General features: G+C 43.6%; 1 protein-coding gene across 8 annotated transcripts in view; it reads left to right on the top strand.

Moving 5' to 3' along the window:
* QKI (QKI, KH domain containing RNA binding) overlaps nucleotides 1-18864 on the top strand; it is a 552778-nt gene that overhangs the window by 259097 nt on the left and 274817 nt on the right. For all 8 annotated transcript variants that reach the window (XR_003941579.1, XM_030198090.1, XM_030198088.1 and 5 more), the window contains one exon: nucleotides 4728-4871. Coding sequence is in view for 7 of the 8 variants with exons in the window: in XM_030198090.1 (XP_030053950.1) it covers nucleotides 4728-4871 (144 nt within the window). In the remaining variant the exon portion in view is untranslated. The remainder of the gene's footprint in view (nucleotides 1-4727; nucleotides 4872-18864) is intronic.

Raw genomic sequence — 18864 nt, 5'->3', positions numbered from 1 at the left:
ATAGGTAACCAGTCCAAGATTGACACAATGAAAGAAAAGCCTCCCCTAAAGGTGAGCTCAAATAATAAATCTTCAGTCAATATTATGAATTCATATCAACAGACGTGGCCACAATTGCCTCAATTGTTGCTCAATCATTTCTTTACTAGGAGGGCAGTAATTGAGTAAAATAAATAAAAAAATCAATAAACTTGTGTCAACATGCCTTCACACTTTTGATCAAAACATATTCCATTACAAAACACAAATCACTGTTAAGTGTCACAACAAATACATGTGTTGCAAAATAATACATATATATACCTGCAGATTCCTCACCCAGAATCAAAGGAGGCACTGGTATTGCAAATATTTCTGAAAGACCAGTCTTTATACCTCTTTTAAACTTATTATAAGAATACTTGATATGCAGATCCATAATTGTAAAGAGGAAGAAAGAGGGTACATAGCTGCTGGACCATAGAAGAAGGGAGAGGGGATAGGGAAATGCTGGACCATAGGGGCTAAGGGGAGGGAGAGAGAGGGGGAGAGCAGGGAATTGCTGAACCATAGATCCAAAAATGAGAAAAACAGTTCAAAGCCAAATTGCATGAATCATTGGGCATATTGCCAGGAGCTGGAAAAAGCTTTTTTCTATAATATTGCACTATTGCAGAGGGCCCTGTTGTCTGTAAGAAGTGGTATACTTTTGAAAGGTTGATATATTTCTGACTCGCAATGAATATATGATTTGCCCCTGATGCAGGACCTATGGTTGCCGAAACATGTTATAACTATTTTTGAAAGTCTGGATATTTTATACCTGTTACCACCTTTTATATATATATATAACTGTTTGTGGAAGTCTGGATATTTTACGCCTGCTACCATCTTCGATATATATTGATGAATTTGAATAAAGCACCATTTTGTGCCTTTCTATGCTGCCACACTGCTTTTTATCTACACGTACTTTGCAGTTGGTGTTTTCCTCTCCTTTTTTTTGTAGATGCATTGTGAGCCAACATCAGGGTATTAAACTTTACTGGAAATAGTAAGTTAGCTTTGCTCAATCAGCAACACAATTATGTGACCAGCTTTTTTTCACAGTGTCTTGGACCAGTTGAAGCTGCTTCAACTGATAACAATGGTGATCCCTCGTGAGGAGTTAGAGCAAGATTCCCAACACGTGGTGCATGGTCACTAGCAAAGGTTATGAGGCACCCAGCAGCACATCAGATCTAAGTGCTGCATCTCTCCTGTCCTGCAGCACCACCTCTCCCTTTCTGTCTTCTCCCTGTCCTAATTTACCTGTGACCAGTGGCGTTCCTAGCGTCGACGACACCCGGGGTGGATCGTCGATGCGCCCCCCCCCCCCCCGGGTGCACGCCGCTGGGGGGGGGGGGTGCCGCTGCGCGCGCCTGTCAGCTGCGAGTTCGAATCGCTACGCTAAATTCTCTCGTTCGCTGCAGCTTACCCGGAACAGGTTACTTCCTGTTCCAGGGCAGAGGGAGCTGCGTCCCATCCTAGACCTAAGGTCCCGCAAATTCTTAGTCTGAGAAAAGTTCAGGATGGTTTCCCTGGGCACCTTTCTTCCTATGATTCAGGAAAATGATTGGCTATGCTCTCTGGACTTAAAGGATACTCCAAGCTCACAGGAAGTATCTTCGATTTTGGTTGGGAACTCGGCACTTTCAGTACTGTGTATTGTCCTTTGTCCTCACGTCTGCGCCCAGAGTCTTTACAAAGTGTCTGAGAGTTGTCACAGCATCGCTCCGCAGACTGGGAGTGCATGTGTTCCCTTATCTCGACAATTGGCTGGTGAAGAGCACCTCGGAGGTAGGGGCTCTACAGTCCATGCGGATGACTGTTTGAATGCTATAGCTACTGGGGTTTGTAATCAATTATCCAAAGTCCCACCTTGTTCCGGTACAGAAATTGGAATTCATTGGAGCTCTGCTGGACACACAGACGTCTCGAGGTTATCTCCCCCAGGCAAGGGCAGACAATCTCCTGGCTGTAGTGTCCTTGGCTCGAGCATCTCAACAGATCACAGCTCGGCAGATGTTGAGACTTTTAGGGCACATGGCTTCCACAGTTCATGTAACTCCCATGGCACTTCTAAATTTGAGATCAGCTCAGTGGGACCCTAGCTTCCCGGTGGTGTCAGGCCACAGGGGATCTAGAGGATGTAATCCATCTATCCGCCGAGTTTTGCAGATCCCTTCAGTGGTGGACCATTCGATGCAATTTGACCTTGGGACGTCTATTCCAAATTCCTCAGCTGCAGAAAGTGCTGACGACGGATGCATCCCTCCTAGGGGTGGGGAGCCCATGTAGATGGACTTCACACTCAAGGAGCTTGGTCCTTTCAGGAAAACGATCTTCAGATCAACCTCCTGGAATTACGAGCTATCTGGAACGCTCTCAAGGCTTTCAGAGATTAGCTGTCCAAATCATTTTAATTCAGACAGACAATCAGGTTGCAATGTATTACATCAACAAGCAGGGGGGCACCGGATCTCGCCCTCTGTGTCAGGAAGCCATCAAGATGTGGCTTTTGGCGCACCATCACGGCATGCTTCTCCAGGCCTTGTATCTGGCAGGCGTAAACAGTCTGGCCAACAGGTTGAGCAGGATCATGCAACCTCACGAGTGGTCTCTGAACATGGACGTTGTCCGCAAGATCTTCCGAGTGTGGGGCACACCCTTGGTGGATCTTTTTGCTACTCAGAGAAATCACAAAGTCCCTCAATTCTGTTCCAGACTTCAGGCCCACGACAGACTAGCGTCAGATGCTTTTCTCCTACATTGGGGGATAGGCCTTTTGTATTCGTATCCTCCCATACCTCCAGTAGGGAAGACTTTGCTGAAACTCAAGCGAGACCGTGGAACTATGATTCTGGTTGCTCCCTTCTGGCCTCGTCAGATCTGGTTTCCTCCTCTTCTGTTGTCCTCCGAAGAACCGTGGAGATTGGAGTGTTTTCTGACCCTCATCACCCAGAACGAGGGGTCGCTTCTACATCCCAACCTCCAGTCTCTGGCTCTTACAGCCTGGATGTTGAGAGCTTAGAAGTTGCCTCTTTTTCAGAGGGTGTCTCCCGTGTCTTGCTTCCAGGAAAGATTCCACGAAAAAGTGTTACTCTTTCAAATGGAGGAGGTTTGCCGTCTGGTGTGACAGCAAGGCCCTAGATCCTTTTTCTTGTCCTACACGGTCCCTGCTTGAATACCTTCTACACTGATTCTGGTCTCAAGACCAACTCCGTAAGGGTTCACCTTAGTGCAATTAGTGCTTATCATCAACGTGGAGAAGGTCGGCCTATCTCTGGACAGCCTTTAGTTGTTCGCTTCATGAGAGGTTTGCTTTTGTCAAAGCCCCTTGTCAAACCTCCACCAGTGTCATGGGATCTCAATGTCATTCTCACCCAGCTGATGAAAACTTCTTTTGAGCCACTGAATTCCTGCCATCTGAAGTACTTGACCTCGAAGGTCATTTTCTTGATGGCTGTTACTTCAGCTCATAGAGTCAGTGAGCTCCAAGCCCTGGTAGTGCATGCACTTTATATCAAGTTTCATCATAACAGAGTAGTCCTCCGCACTCACCCACATCCTAATACATTACACTAGTTTTTTATTTTTGCTTTTTATTATTCTCTATTTTTTGCTTTGTTTTTATAGCATTCACTGTTGGACAAGTATCTCATTATACGATTTATATCATAGGTATGTGCCCTATCTATACAATTGTTACTTATGCGTAATATATCAGATTTTGACGTCTATATTATTTGTTGAATTGGACTAGGTGATTATTTGACTCTGTTTTTCAAGGAATATTTTATGTAGAAAATTTTATGTACAAACGTATTTCATTTTTTATTTTTGTTACATTTGTACCCCGCGCTTTCCCACTCATGGCAGGCTCAATGCGGCTTACATATTTTATACAGGTACTTATTTGTACCTGGGGCAATGGAGGGTTAAGTGACTTGCCCAGAGTCACAAGGAGCTGCCTGTGCCTGAAGTGGGAATCAAACTCAGTTCCTCAGTTCCCCAGAACCAAAGTCCACCACCCTAACCACTAGGCCACTCCTCCATTCTGTATCACTGCATATATGCACTTTATATATATGTAAGATATTAGTTTAAATGTATTGGTGTAATGTATTAGGATGTGGGTATGTTATATTCCTGGTTCTAAAGAGTATGGTTTTTATTTTTAATTTTTATTATGTATATTAGGTATAATTATATATCATCAGATTGCCTTTATATGTCTATATGTCTATTTTGGTTATACATTTTCTATATATGTGTTCATACTGTTATGCATCTTTGAATTGTATGAGATAGTTATTCATTTACTATACAGCAATTATGATTTTATTTATAGTATTTTAGATTATTTTATTCATTCATTGTTTTTAAATCATTTCGTATATTTGTTATATATTTTTTTGTGTTTATTTACTTTAGCCCCTGACGCAGCCCTTTTGGTCGAAACACAGCCTGTGTCGGGCAACATTTTGATACATGGTATTATCAATAAAGTTTCAATTTATTATATTGATCTGCTGTGGTTTTTTCCATGTTGGAGTTTGCAGATCGCTTGCCTTGTTGTTTTTAGCAATTTTCCTTATGCAGTATCATTTCTTGTTTGGAGGTGTGTTTAGAAAAGTGGTAGGGGGGAGGGGTTGGACTTTAACTTCTAGAATATTTTTCAACTCTGATTTACATTTATGTTTAAGGAGGAACAAAACCGAGGCAAGCCTAACTGGGAGCACCTGAATGAAGATTTGCACGTACTAATCACTGTGGAGGATGCTCAAAACAGAGCAGAAATTAAACTGAAGAGAGCTGTGGAAGAAGTAAAGAAGTTACTGGTGCCTGCAGTAAGTAATACTTTCATCTTTGACTCTATGCTATTTAATGTCAAGTGTTGATGTGTTCACATAGTTTTGTGGAAGTGACATTTTTACAGCAAACTACACAAAAGGAGAAAGATTTTTGCATGAATTTTCAGATGACATGCAAATTAGTTGTCCATTGAAAGTTTGTATCCGTATTAAGTTGCTGTTTTCTGAGAGATGTTGGTTTCCCTCTATAAAAATAAGAAATGTTTTCTTGTAACAGTTTTCTGCACCCATTCTTGTGTGTGTGTTCTTTTCAAGTTAGCATGCTCTCTCATATTCTAGGGTAGAGTGGTGTGGTAGCCGTGTTAGTCCACTTTTAAAGGTAATCAAACAAAATAAAACATGGAAAAGAAAATAAGATGATACCTTTTTTATTGGACATAACTTAATACATTTCTTGATTAGCTTTCGAAGGTTGACCTTCTTCGTCAGATCGTAAATAAGCAAATGTGGTAGATGACAGTATATATAAGAAAAATTTCCAAGCGTTTCATTGACAGTCTAACAGGGTGGGGATGGGTAGGAGGTATGCATGGGAACATCAAAGCATTTCAGAGATAGTTTAACAGGATGGCGGTGTATAGGTGAGAGGAGGGTGATAAACATAGCAGTACAACTTTATGGTTTATAATGGGCTAGAAAACCCAGATATTTAAGTCCTGTTTGTTGGGTGTCAAAATATACAATCATTCTGACTTCAAAGGTCTTATGTTCCTGTATTGTTTTAAAGTTACCTTTCAGGATTCTTACTATGAAGTCACTGGTACAGTGATCTGGTTTTGTAAAGTGCTGGCCCACAGGGGTGGGAACCCGGCTGGCACCAGTATTGTTCATGTGATGTCTATGTAAATTAAATCTTGTCTTTAGCATCTGGCCTGTTTCTCCAATATAGCATCCTTCGTTACATTTTTTACACTGAATGATATATACCACATTGGAAGATGAGCATGTGAAATATTCCTTTATGTTGATTATTTTTCCTTTGTGAATGACTGTGGGGTCCTGTGAAATGTTTTGGCATAGCTTGCAGCTGGATATATTGCAAGGATGTGTACCCTTCTCTTCTTTTTCAGTCTGTGTTGGGAGTTTACTTCTGATTAGCTTGTGTTTCAAGTTGGGTGGTTGTCAGAAGGCCAGCATTGGTGGGGCTGGGAATATCTCTTTCAGTAATTCATCCTCTTGGAGTAGAGGCTGAAGATCTTCTATGATTTTTCTTAATTTTTCCAGCTCTGGATTGTATGTCACTATAAGGGAGATTCTGTCTGTGGCTTTTTTTGTTTGTTTGTTTTATTGTAGCAGGTTTTCCCTGGGTGTTTTGAGGGGGGAGGCAATATGTTTGGAGATTATTTTGGGGTTTGGGGTTGTAGCCTTTCCGATCAAAGGATGCAGTCAGGATTTCAAGATTTCTGTCTCTGTCCCTTGGGTCAGAGCAGATACGGTGGTATCTTGTGGCTTGGCTGTAAATAATGGATCTCTTTGTATGTGAAGGGTGGAAGCTGGAGTCGAGGAGGTAGCTGCATCTGTCTGTGGGTTTCTTGTATATAGATGTTTGTATATAGCCATCACTGATTGAGACCGTGATGTCCAAAAAATTGACTTTTTCTAGGGAGTAGTCAATTTTGAATCTGTAGGATGGTATGTATTGAAGGGATAGTAAAATTGTTTGAGTTTCTTCCCCCTCCGTCCAAATCATAAAAATGTCATCGACGTACCGATAGTATTTTAGAGGTTTGGTCTGGTATGTATTCAGAAATGTCTCTTCCAGCTCAGCCATAAAAAGGTTGGCATATTGGGGTGCTGTCCTGGTACCCATCGCAGTGCCCATTATTTGTAGATAGATATCATTGTTGAAGCGGAAGTAGTTGTGAGTTAAAATACATTTGATTAATTTTGTAATAGTTTCTGGTGAGTATTGATGGTCCAGTGTGGATGTTTTTAGGAGTATGTGTTAGACGGTGAGAGTCTGATAGGTACGGACAGGGAGAGGGATCTTGGGGTGATAGTATCTGAGGACCTGAAGGCAATGAAACAGTGTGACAAGGTGGTGGCCATAGCTAGAAGATTGCTAGGCTGTATAGAGAGAGGTGTGACCAGCAGAAGAAAAGAGGTTTTAATACCCCTGTTGGTGAGGCCCCATCTGGAGTATTGTGTTCAGTTTTGGAGGCCGTATCTTGCAAAGGATGTTTTAAAAAAAATGGAAGCGGTGCAAAGAAAAGCTACGAGAATGGTATGGGATTTGCGTTGCAAGACGTATGAGGAGAGACTTGTTGACCTGAACATGTATACCATGTATACACTGGAGGAAAGGAGAAACAGGGGTGATATGATACAGACGTTCAAATATTTGAAAGGTATTAATCCGCAAACGAACCTTTTCTGGAGAGGGGAAGGCGGTTGAACTAGAGGACATGAAATGAGATTGAAGGGGGGCAGACTCAAGAAAAATGTCAGGAAGTATTTTTTCACGGAGAGAGTGGTGGATGCTTGGAATGCCCTCCCGCGGGAGGTGGTAGAGATGAAAACGGTAACGGAATTCGAACATGCGTGGGATAAACATAACGGAATCCTGCTCAGAAGGAAGGGATCCCCAGAAGCTTAGCCGGTGGTGGGAGGCAGGGCTGGTGGTTGGGAGGTGGGGATAGTGCTGGGCAGACTTATACGGTCTGTGCCAGAGCCAGTGGTGGGAGGCGGGGCTGGTGGTTGGGAGGCGGGGATAGTGCTGGGCAGACTTATACGGTCTGTGCCCTGAAAAAGACAGGTACAAATCAAGGTAAGGTATACACAAAAAATGGCACATGTTAGTTTATCTTGCTGGGCAGGCTGGTTGTACCATGCAGGTCTTTTTCTGCCATCATCTACTATGTTACTATGAGTCTCCCACATGCAGCTATGCCGTCCGCATGGGGAATGTTGCTGTATAGTGATTCTACATCCATCGTGACCAGAAGGGTGTTTGGTGGTAATTGCTTGATGCTTTTCAATTTATTCAGAAAGTTTGTGGTGTCTTGTATGAAGCTGTTTGTTTTGTGCACAAGAGGTTTCAGAATTCCCTCTGAGTCCAGATATTTCCTCCGTGAGTGTGCCAATACCTGATATGATTGGTCTGCCCGGGTTTCCAGGTTTGTGGATTTTGGGTAGCATGTAGAATGTGCCCACAGAAGGTTGGTTTGGTATGAGTTTCTTTAGATGTGGCTGTACTTGTTTAGGAAATGTTCTGATAAGGTCTTTTTAGCAGCTTTGTATAATCCTGTGTGGGGTCTGCAGGTCTTTGCCATCATCTACTATGTTACTATGCAAGTCTTTAAATTTATTTTTAAAAGATAGGTGGACATGGTCCTAAGTTCAATAGTCAGAGAGCACCAAATATGAACTACCTGATAGGGAAAATAGATGTTTTGTATTGAACCCCAGAGAATAACAGAAAATAGAGAAGAAAAGACCAAAATCTCCTGCTTGAGAATAAGTAGGAGACAAAGGTAAAGAAAATAAGCTAATCAAATATTCTAGACATAAACCTTCAAACATAAATCCAGCAAGCCAACTTTTAAAAGAAATACGAGCATTTATGGGAAACCAGTGCAGCCTAACCAATCAAGGAGTAGCATGGTGGTTCTACATTGGTGGCATCTATGCTGCCGAGGATACAAAACACTTAAACTTGTTTTGCATAAGTAGAAATTTGATGAGGTGTTTCAGACCTGGTGTTTCTGACAAGGTGTTTGACAGGGTATATGGAGTGGAGGAAGTAGCCTAGTGATAATGTGTAGTGGATTGATAACATAGGGAACTGGGTTTTATTCCCACTACAGCTCCTTGGGACTCTGAGCAAGCTTAACCCTTCATTGCCCCAGGTACAATACTTAGATTGTGAACCCACTAGGGACAAAGAAAGTAGCTGCATGTAATAATTGTAAACCGCTTTGGTTGTTCACACAGGCAGTATATCAAGTCCATAACCCTTTACCTTTACTGTTCCCTGAATTTTGGTGACCTTACAAGGAGGATTAGAGGGTTGTTGCTTAACTGTCTGAAAGTACAAGTGTCAGAACTGGCCTTTATCTAGGGAGTATATGGCAGGAGGCACATCCAGACATTTTGCATTTTATGCTCCAGGGGAGATCCGGGAAATTATAGACTGGTGAGTTTTACATCGGTGCTGGGCAAAATGGTAGAGACTATTATAAAGAACAAAATTACAGAGCATATTCAAAAGCATGGATTAATGAGACAAAGTCAACATGGATTTAGTGAAGGGAAATCTTGCCTCACCAATCTATTACAGTTCTTTGAAGGAGTGAACAAACGTGGATAAAGGTGAGCCGGTTGATACTGTGTATCTGGATTTTCAGAAGGTGTTTGACGAAGTACCTCATGAAAGACTCCAGAGGAAGTTGGAGAGTCATGGGATAGGAGGTAGTGTCCTATTGTGGATTAAAAACTGGTTAAAAGATAGAAAACAGAGAGTAGAGTTAAATGGGTCAGTATTCTCAATGGAGAAGGATAGTTAGTGGGGTTCCCAGGGGGTCTGTGCTGGAACCGCTGCTTTTTAACATATTTATAAATGACCTAGAGATGGGAGTAACTAGTGAGGTAATTAAACTTGCTGTCGACACAAAGTTTTTCAAAGTTGTTAAATCAAGGGAGGATTGTGAAAAATTACGAGACTGGGAGACTGGGCGTCTGGCAGATGACGTTCAATGTGAGCAAGTGCAAAGTGATGCATGTGGGAAAGAGGAACCCGAATTATAGCTACATTATGCAAGGTTCCACGCTAGGAGTCACTGACCAAGAAAGGGCTCTAGGTGTTGTCGTTGATGATATGTTGAAACCTTCTGCTCAGTGTTCTGTGTCACCTAAGAAAGCAAATAGAATGTTAGGTGGTATTAGGAAAGGAATGGAAAACAAAAATGAGGTCGTTATAATGCCTTTGTATCGCTCCTCAAATATTGTGTTCAATTCTGGTCGCCGCATCTCAAAAAAGATATAGTGGAATTAGAAAAGTTGCAGAGAAGGGCGATGAAAATTATAAAGGGGATGGAACGACTTCCCTATGAGGAACGGCTCTTCAGCTTAGAGAAAAGAGGGCTGAGGGGAGATATGATAGAGGTCTATAAAAAATGAGTGGAGTGGAACGGGTAGACGTGAAGCGTCTGTTTACGCTTTCCAAAAATACTAGGACTAGGGGGCATGTGATGAAGCTCCAAAGTAGTAAATTTAAAACGAATCAGTGAAAACTTTTCTTCACTTAACGTGTAATTCAACTCCAGAGTTCATTGCCAGAAAATGTGGTGAAGGCGGTTAGCTTAACAGATTTTTAAAAAGTTTTGAACGGCTTCCTAAAGAAAAATTCCATAGACCATTATTAAATTGGACTTGGAGAAAATATTTCTGGGATAAGCAGCATAAAATGTTTTGTACTTTTGGGGGGGATCTTGCCATGTATTTGTGACCTGGATTGGCCACTGTTGGAAACAGGATGCTGGGCTTGATGGATCTTTGGTCTGTCTCAGTATGACAATACTTATGTACTTATGAATGGGGGTGAAGCAAATTCCTCTCCTGTGTCTGGTCTGTTTCAGCCTTTTGCAGAGAGATGGTTTGGATGAGAGATCTTCCATTTGCTGGAAATTTGAGTCTTGCTCTATTACATGATGATGACTCTTTTTGAGTCAGGTGTTTGTATATTGCACGGAGGCCCACAGCAATGGGATGTGGCTTCTAAAGCATAATTTGTTGTGCGGGTTGAAGGAGGCTATTGATACAGTTTATATCTTGAACCATAAGAAGATGCTTGCATTATGGGCACACTCCACCAAGGTGGCATTGTGGGCCGAAGCTAGAGCAGTGGCTCATGAAGACAAGGTGATAAGGTGGTTGTTGCTGCATACCTTGATTAAGCATTATAGACTGAATGTTCAGGCTCAAGAGGGCTTTTCTGGAAGGGGCCATGTCATCATCTTCCTACTTGGCCTAGTGAAGTTTGTCTGAACTGTTCTATCAAGATGTACTACTCTGGATTTATAACCTGCTTCGCTAGCACAGACTACTCAGTTACTACTGTGGATTCTTTTGGATTTGTATTAGGAAAATGAGACCTTTATTAAAGATTCTAAAATCTACAATGATTAAGATATATACATTGATTAAATCATCTAACTAAAAGAAAGCTATAAGACAGATATATACATATTATACATACAACATCACTGGTCAGGAATTTCAGGCCCTTATCAGCCAGGAGGCCCGTTGCAGCGAAAGCCCGAAGTCTCTTTATGACTAGGAACAGTCTTTTCTGCACAATGCTTCCATCCACAGATGAGCCTCAGATCTTTGCTGTAACAAGCCCCCCTTTTTATTAAGCCAAAGGTTATTTTCAGAGCCAAGGAAAATTACAGGAATGTACATGAGGGATGCAGTCACACGCTCTCTATTCAGGTAAACAAACCACTGGCCAGGTGGCTTATCTCCTTATCTCCATCAAATTAAAGGAAGTCTAAATACGGACAATACCAATAAAATGGAAGGAAAGATCACAACAAACACACACCACCCAACGAACTACTACTACTGAAAATCCACACATCACCAAACCTAGCAGCCCCATACCAAAATATCCAAGTGGGCTACATTAATGCATTAGTTAACAAAACAACAACAATATCAGACTGGATCATCTCAGAAAACTTTGATCTTATCTTCATTAACAAAACATGGATTCACGATCAAAAAGATCCCATAATCCTTGAACTATGCTCTCCAGGCTACAAAATCACTCACTGGACCAGAACGGAAAAGAGAGTAGGAGGCATAGCAATAATCTACAGAATCCAATTCACCACCAAATCCATAACACCCCAACTAGAAATTGCATTATTCAGAATACATAGCAAATCCCTGATCAATCATCTGAACTGCGTCCTATTTTACAGACCGCCCGGAAACTGGAATGAAAGCGAGCCCACTTTCACGGACTTCATCTCAAACAGCTCCAATACATTAATACAAGGCAACATAAACCTTCACCTAGAAGACCCCAACTCCACCAACGCACATGAATTCAAAGACTTCCTACTGAAAAAGACAGCTACAAATCAAGGTAAGGTATACACAAAAAATGGCACATGTGAGTTTATCTTGTTGGGCAGACTGGGTGGACCGTGCTGGTCTTTTTCTGCCGTCATCTACTATGTTACAGTCCTGTGATCTCAAATGGCTGTACATGCAAGCTACCCACATCAAAGGGCATACACTAGACCTCCTATCACACAAACTGCCCACAGATCATAACCTATTAATAACAGACATCAAATGGACAGAAACACCATGGACTGACCACTACAAACTAAACCTATCCCTAGACTGGTTGAAGAAGGGACTATACCATACACCAGCACACACAACCTACACCACCACGAGAGGGTGAATAGATCCACAAGTATTCTGGCAACTGATATATGACAATGAATGGAAAACACGTATGGCCTCCATACACTACCTCAACCACTGGGAGGACAGATGCAGAAGCGTACTAAACGAAATAGCGCCCTTAAAGACAAGAATATCAAGAAGACAAAACTCGATACCACGGTTCAATGACGAATTAAAAAAACTCAAAACACAATCAAGGAAACTTGAACGAGCATGGAAAAAAACAAAAGATGAACATACACTCAATGCATGGAAACAAGGACACAGAAAATACTAATACGTAATAAGACAAACAAAAGGTCCTATTACAAAACTAAAATAGGACCACATTACAAAGATATATATATATATATATATATATATATATATATATATATATATATATATATATATTTTATTTCAGTTACATTTGTACCCTGCGCTTTCCCACTCATGGCAGGCTCAATGCGGCTTACATAAACAGGTACGTATTTGTACCTGGGGCAATGGAGTATTAAGTGACTTGCCCAGAGTCACAAGGAGCTGTGCCTGAAGTGGGAATCGAACTCAGTTCCCCAGGACCAGAGTCCACCACCCTAACCACTAGGCCGCCACTCCACTCCATATGAAGAAACTATTTCAACTCGTAAATAAATTACTAGACACCACCCCTATCACCACAACCAACACAGACATCCCACCCGCAGACAAACTTTCTAACTACTTTAACAAAAAAATAATAAAATTACGCAGCACACTTTCTCAACACAACACTGACATAGAAAACTTCTTCAACGATCTGGACCAAATCCCTGATGGATGCTCAGCTGACCGTTTCTGGTCAACATTTACTCTCTTCACCACTGAATCAGTGTCAAAAATGACTCATAGGTTTGCCAACACCCACTGCAAACTAGACATATGTCCCAGTCATCTACTCAAATCCGACCCTGAGCACTTCATAACAGACCTCACATCCCACCTAAACTTCATGCTAGAACAAGGTCTCTTCCCCGAGGAATATGGCAACATCCTACTCACCCCAGTACCAAAAGACGCCAAGAAAAACACAAACGACCCTAACCAATTACCACCCAGTTGCGTTTATACCACTAGTAGTCAAACTGATGGAGAGCTTGGTGACCAAACAGCTTACAGAATACATGGACAAGTTCTCAATACTACACGACTCACAGTCAGGGTTCCGCCCCCACCATAGTACCAAAACTGTCCTAGTCACAATCCTGGCCAAATTCAAGCAAGAAATAGCCACAGGTAAAAGTATACTTCTCCTCCAATTCGACATGTCGAGCGCATTCGACATGGTAAACCTTGGCCATTTTGGGAACTTACCGAGTAAAAACAAACTCAAACATGTCACCGTGGAAAGCTACCTGTGGAGTACCTCAAGGATCACCATTATCACCAATACTCTTCAACATGATGATGATCCCACTGGCAAAGTCCTTATCCAACCAAGGCCTCAACCTGTTCATCTATGCAGATGTCACAATCTATATTCCCTTCAATCATGACTGGACAGAAATAACCAATGAAATCAATGACGGCCTGACCATCATGAACTCCTGGGCAAATTCATTCCAACTGAAACTGAACACTGAAAAAACACACTGCCTCATCCTCTCATCTCAACATAACAAGTACAAACCAACAACCACAAACACCCTAGAACACACCCTCCCTACCTCAGACAGCCTAAAAATACTCGGCATCACAATTGACCGCAACCTTACCCTTGAGAGCCAAGTAAAGTCCGTAATAATGCATCCAGCTTCTCCTATGTAAGCGCACAACTTTGGAATGGACTCCCAAAAGTTGTAAGAACAATCCATGACCATCTAAACTTCAGAAAATCACTAAAAACCAACCTCTTCAAAAAGGCTTACCCCCACTGATCCAATGTAAATCCCCACACCTAGCAACACAGCACAACCAGTGATCATACTGGAAAATACACAATTTTCATTCCCTTCGACTTTCACGATGCCTGGCAGACACCTACCTCATTCGACCACAATACAACCTTGTATTTGTTATCAACCAACTGGCGAACGCCTTTACGGTACTAGGTAAGGCACATTGAGCCTGCAAATAGGTGGGAAAATGTTGGGTACAAATGTAACAAATAAAAAACCTCAAGCATACCCTGCCTCACTCCTGCACAAGCTGGCTTCAGAGATGTGCCTTATCTTCTAAATTCCAACTTATTGTCACACAATCTTAATTTTTAAACAGAATTACTTCTAATCAACAATACAGACCCCTAGTGCACTTGTTGGTCAATGCAGATAGAGTTGAAAAGCAATTTCTAAAGTCCTTTTTATTACCGTTACGTCTGTGGCCGTGACCACCCTCAGACTTACCCTGTTTCTGGGAGTCAGTGGCTGTGCTGGCTTCTGCTTGTCTCTGTGTCTGTCTCTGTCTTAGTTTCTCTCTGGCTCTGTGTGCTGATTGCCCTACTGAACCTCACCTGTGTGGGCTATGCCTTTTCCAAGATGGCTGCCGCCGACTCCTCTATGCCAGTATCCAAGATGGCTCCCGCTGGGCTGACTTCTCTGTGTGTCAAGCCTCTGTTTGGATGCAAGGTGATTGCTGCAGCTGTGCCTCTGGTGTGGAAGGGCTTTATTAATCACTTAGAGACTACAGCCCTGGCCTTTGCTTTTCATCTAGGGCCCTGGTGTATAGAGTGCTCTGTACACTGTTTCAGTGTTTGCTCTGTGTGAGTTTCTTTGTTTGACTAGATAGCTTAGGCACCGTGTGGCTTGTTAGGCTGTGTATAGCTTTGCTAGTTCTCTGTATTTGTTCTTAGGGTTAGACTAGCCAGCTTAGGCACCGTGTGGCTTGTTAGCCTGTGTATAGCTTTGCTAGTTCTCGGTGTATGTTCCTAGTGTTAGACTAGCCAGCTTAGGCACCGTGTGGCTTGTTAGCCTGTGTATAGCTTTGCTAGTTCTCTGTGTTTGTTCCTAGTGTTAGACTAGCCAGCTTAGGCACCGTGTGGCTTGTTAGCCTGTGTATAGCTTTGCTAGTTCTCGGTGTATGTTTCTTGTGTATAACTGGTTTGCCTGGGCATAGCTTTCCTATTAGCTTGGGTACAGTCTACTAGTCCTTGTGTCTAACCTGCCGACTGCCAGAACCCGGACATTCCCTGCCTGGCTGCCTTGCCTTCGCCGAAGTGCCAGGGGGCACTCCTGGATCCTCATGCCTGCTGTTCCTGCTTGCAAGTTCCAGTTCCGGTTTTTCCTGTAAGCCCTGCCGGCCGCCCGAACCTGAGGGCTCAACCCTCGGGGAAAGGTGGTCAAGCATAGGTGAAGCCTAGGCCCAGTGTGTTCCAGTCCAGCGGGTTCCGGTCCCGTGGGTTCCGCTCCAATGTGTTCCAATCAGCGGGTTTTACTCCTGTATGTTCCAGTCCAGTGGGGCCCTCCAGTGTGTTCCAGTCCAGCGGGCTCCACCCCAGTGCGCACCCGTCCGGTGCGTTCCAGTTCCGTGTATTCCTGTGTAGAACTCCAGTCCGGGGTTCCGGTCCAGTTTTGTCTTATCTCTACCTTGGAGGTGATCTTGCCTGCCATTGCCGCTCCACGGTAGTGGCCCACGGACTCACAAACCCAGTGCTCCCGGGGAGGAAGCCTGACAGTATGCCAAGGTCCTCGAGTATGCGACAATTACACAAGATGAGGAAGGTGAAATTTCATATTAAAAGATCATTTCCTTTCCTTTAATCCAGGGCCACTGAAGAAGGCTCTGGGCTGCTGTGATGTGTACTTCACTATGGAGGTTTCAGGTAGACTGCTGGTTTTGGTCATGCTTATATCATTGATCTAATTAGCTGCTTTGTGAAGGGGAGTTTGTTTGTTGTTTGAATGATCATGCTTTCTCAAAGGTAAATACAGTAAGTAAAGAAATAAATAAAGTGACCTGGTTCAGGTCTGCACTAGTAGGCGGCACATAAGTACATAAGTATTGCCATACTGGGAAAGACCAAAGGTCCATCAAGCACATCATCTGTTTCCAACAGTGGCCAATCCAGGTCACAAATAACTGGCAAGATACCACATTTAGCACATTTTTAACACAGTGCATTAAAATTTTAACAAACATTAATTTTACCTTGATTAATGGAATGCTTTTTTTTTTACTTTATTTTTATAGAATTACAAATGTTTAATTACACCTATGTTAATAAAGTGAAAAAGGAAATACAGAAACTAATAAGAATACAATGGCATATTTAAAAGAAAAAAATATTAACTATCAACCACAATAGGAAAAATAGGAGCTCCAAGTAAGGAAAAAAGCATAGGAAAAAGAAAAAAAAATGGCAGTCTTTAACTATCTAAGACTTGTTCAGCCTGCCCTAAAAATAATGAAAAATTCAAACAATATGGTTTTACACATTCACTTCATCTCTTGTTATAAATTCCAATAGCTGTTTAGGGTTAAAGAATGACTAAGATTTACCCTCTTATATCATCAGACAAGCACAAAGACATTTCAAAGCAAAATTGACTCCAATTGAAGTACTGTTAAAGCAGAGTGCCTGTCGCCTCTTTTGAGTATCTCTAGAAAAATCAAAAAAATGTGTATCTTTGCACCCATAAATTGCTCATTATTGAACAGAAATCAGTGTATAAAATGTTATGGTCCAGCTCAAGAGCAAAAGTCACAACCAGAGTCAGTTTTTGTGTTACAGGTTTTTTTGAGTCATTGTTGGAAATTGTAAGATCGAATTCAGGAGTAGAGCCCCCCCCCCCCCTCCCCAAATCATTCCTGTTACTAAGACTGCTCCTGGAGATATACTAAAGTCTCACAATTGGAGGAAAGGCTTTGTCAGTGATCCTAAGTGACTCCTTAAAATATTTCCTCAACAAGTCTATCCCTGATAGCAAAGGGTGCTTAGGAAAATTTTGGAAACACAAATAATTCCTCCATAATTGATTCTCTTAAGTACTCTATTTTCCGGTGCATAAACGTCTTGTCCTTAACTAGAGTTCCAGAAAGGTCTTGTAATTTCACTCACTTTAGGCTCCAGTAAGTTCACTTTGGTTGTGCACATTTCAATTTCTCTACTTTGGGCTTCAGATGACAATTTAATATCACCAACCTCTATATGTAACCTCTAATTCTACCACTTCCCTGTCTCTGAAAAAGATTAGTTTGCATATTAATACCTTTTAAATATTTAAACATCTGTATCATATTCCCCTAGCCCTCCTTTCCTCTAGGGCGGTGATGGCGAACCTATTGGCACGCGTGCCAGAGAGGGCACGCGGAGCCCTCTCTGTTGGCACGCGCGCTGCCGGTCGCCTCACCCGAAACATAGCCCTCCCACCCACCCAGCGTCAAGCATTCCTCCCTCCCTCCCATCCGGCACTAGCCCCGCCCGGCCTCCATCCCTCCCTCCGAACCTGAAGAAATTTAAAAGTCTTCCCTTGTCCGAGTAGGCGGCATCAGCAGTAGCAGCGAAAAGCGTGCTGCTGGTTAGTCACGTCTTCAGCCTTCCATCTCTCAAGCTCTCTGGTCCCGCCCTCATTTCCTGTTAGGGCGGGACCAGAGAGCTTGAGAGACAGAAGGCTGAAGATGCGCCGAACCAGCAGCACACTTTTCGCTGCTACTGCTGATGCTGACGCCGCCTACTCGGACAAGGGAAGACTTTTAAATTTCTTCGGGTTCGGAGGAAGGGAGGGATGGCAGACTGGTGCCGGGTGGGAGGGAGAGAGGAATACTTGACGGTGGGTGGGAGGGAGCCCTGGTGCACACCGGATGGGAGGGAGGGAGCGAGGCCTGGTGCTTGGGTGGGAGTGCGGCCTGGTGCTTGGGTGGGAGTGCTGGGTGGGTGGGAGGGTGGCCGCCCTCCCTGCCTGGTGCTTGGGTGGGTGGCCTGCTGCCTGGTGCTTGGGTGGGAGTGCTGGGTGAATGGCCTAGTGCTTGGGTGGGAGGGAGGCAGGCCTGGTGCTGGGTGGGAGTGCTGGGTGAGTGCATGGCCTGGTGCTTGAGTGGGAGGGAGGCAGGCCTGGTGCTGGGTGGGTGGCCTGGTGCTGGGTGGGAGGGAGGGAGGGAGTCTTGGGTGGGAGGCCTGGTGCTTGGGTGGGAGTGCTGGGTGGGTGCATGGCCTGGTGCTTGGGTGGGAGGGGAGAGAGGCCTGCCTGGTGCTTGGGTGGGTGGGAGGCCTGGTGCTTGGGTGGGAGTGCTGGGTGGGTGGATGGCCTGGTGCTTGGGTGGGAGGGAGAGAGGCCTGCCTGGTGCTTGGGTGGGTGGGAGGCCTGGTGCTTGGGTGGGAGTGCTGGGTGGGTGGATAGCCTGGTGCTGGGAGGGAGGGAGGCTTGGTGCTGGGTGGGAGGGAGGCCTACCGCTGGGAGGGCAGGGGGAGAGGAGGGTGGCTGGAGGGGAGGGTAGGAGAGAGAGAGAGGAGGGTGGCTGGACATGGGCAGCTGGAGGGGAGAGGAGGGTTGCTGGACATGGATGGAGGGCAAGAAATGAAGAAGAAAGGAGGAAAGTAAAGAAATAAATGGAAAGGAAGCCCTGGAAACAGAGTTAAGAGAACAGATAG

The sequence above is a fragment of the Microcaecilia unicolor genome, chromosome 3, assembly GCF_901765095.1.
Source record: "Microcaecilia unicolor chromosome 3, aMicUni1.1, whole genome shotgun sequence".
Taxonomy (NCBI): Eukaryota; Metazoa; Chordata; class Amphibia; order Gymnophiona; family Siphonopidae; genus Microcaecilia; species Microcaecilia unicolor.
The sequence above is the reverse complement of the archived record's forward strand: the minus strand, read 5'-3'. Positions and strand labels throughout refer to the sequence as shown.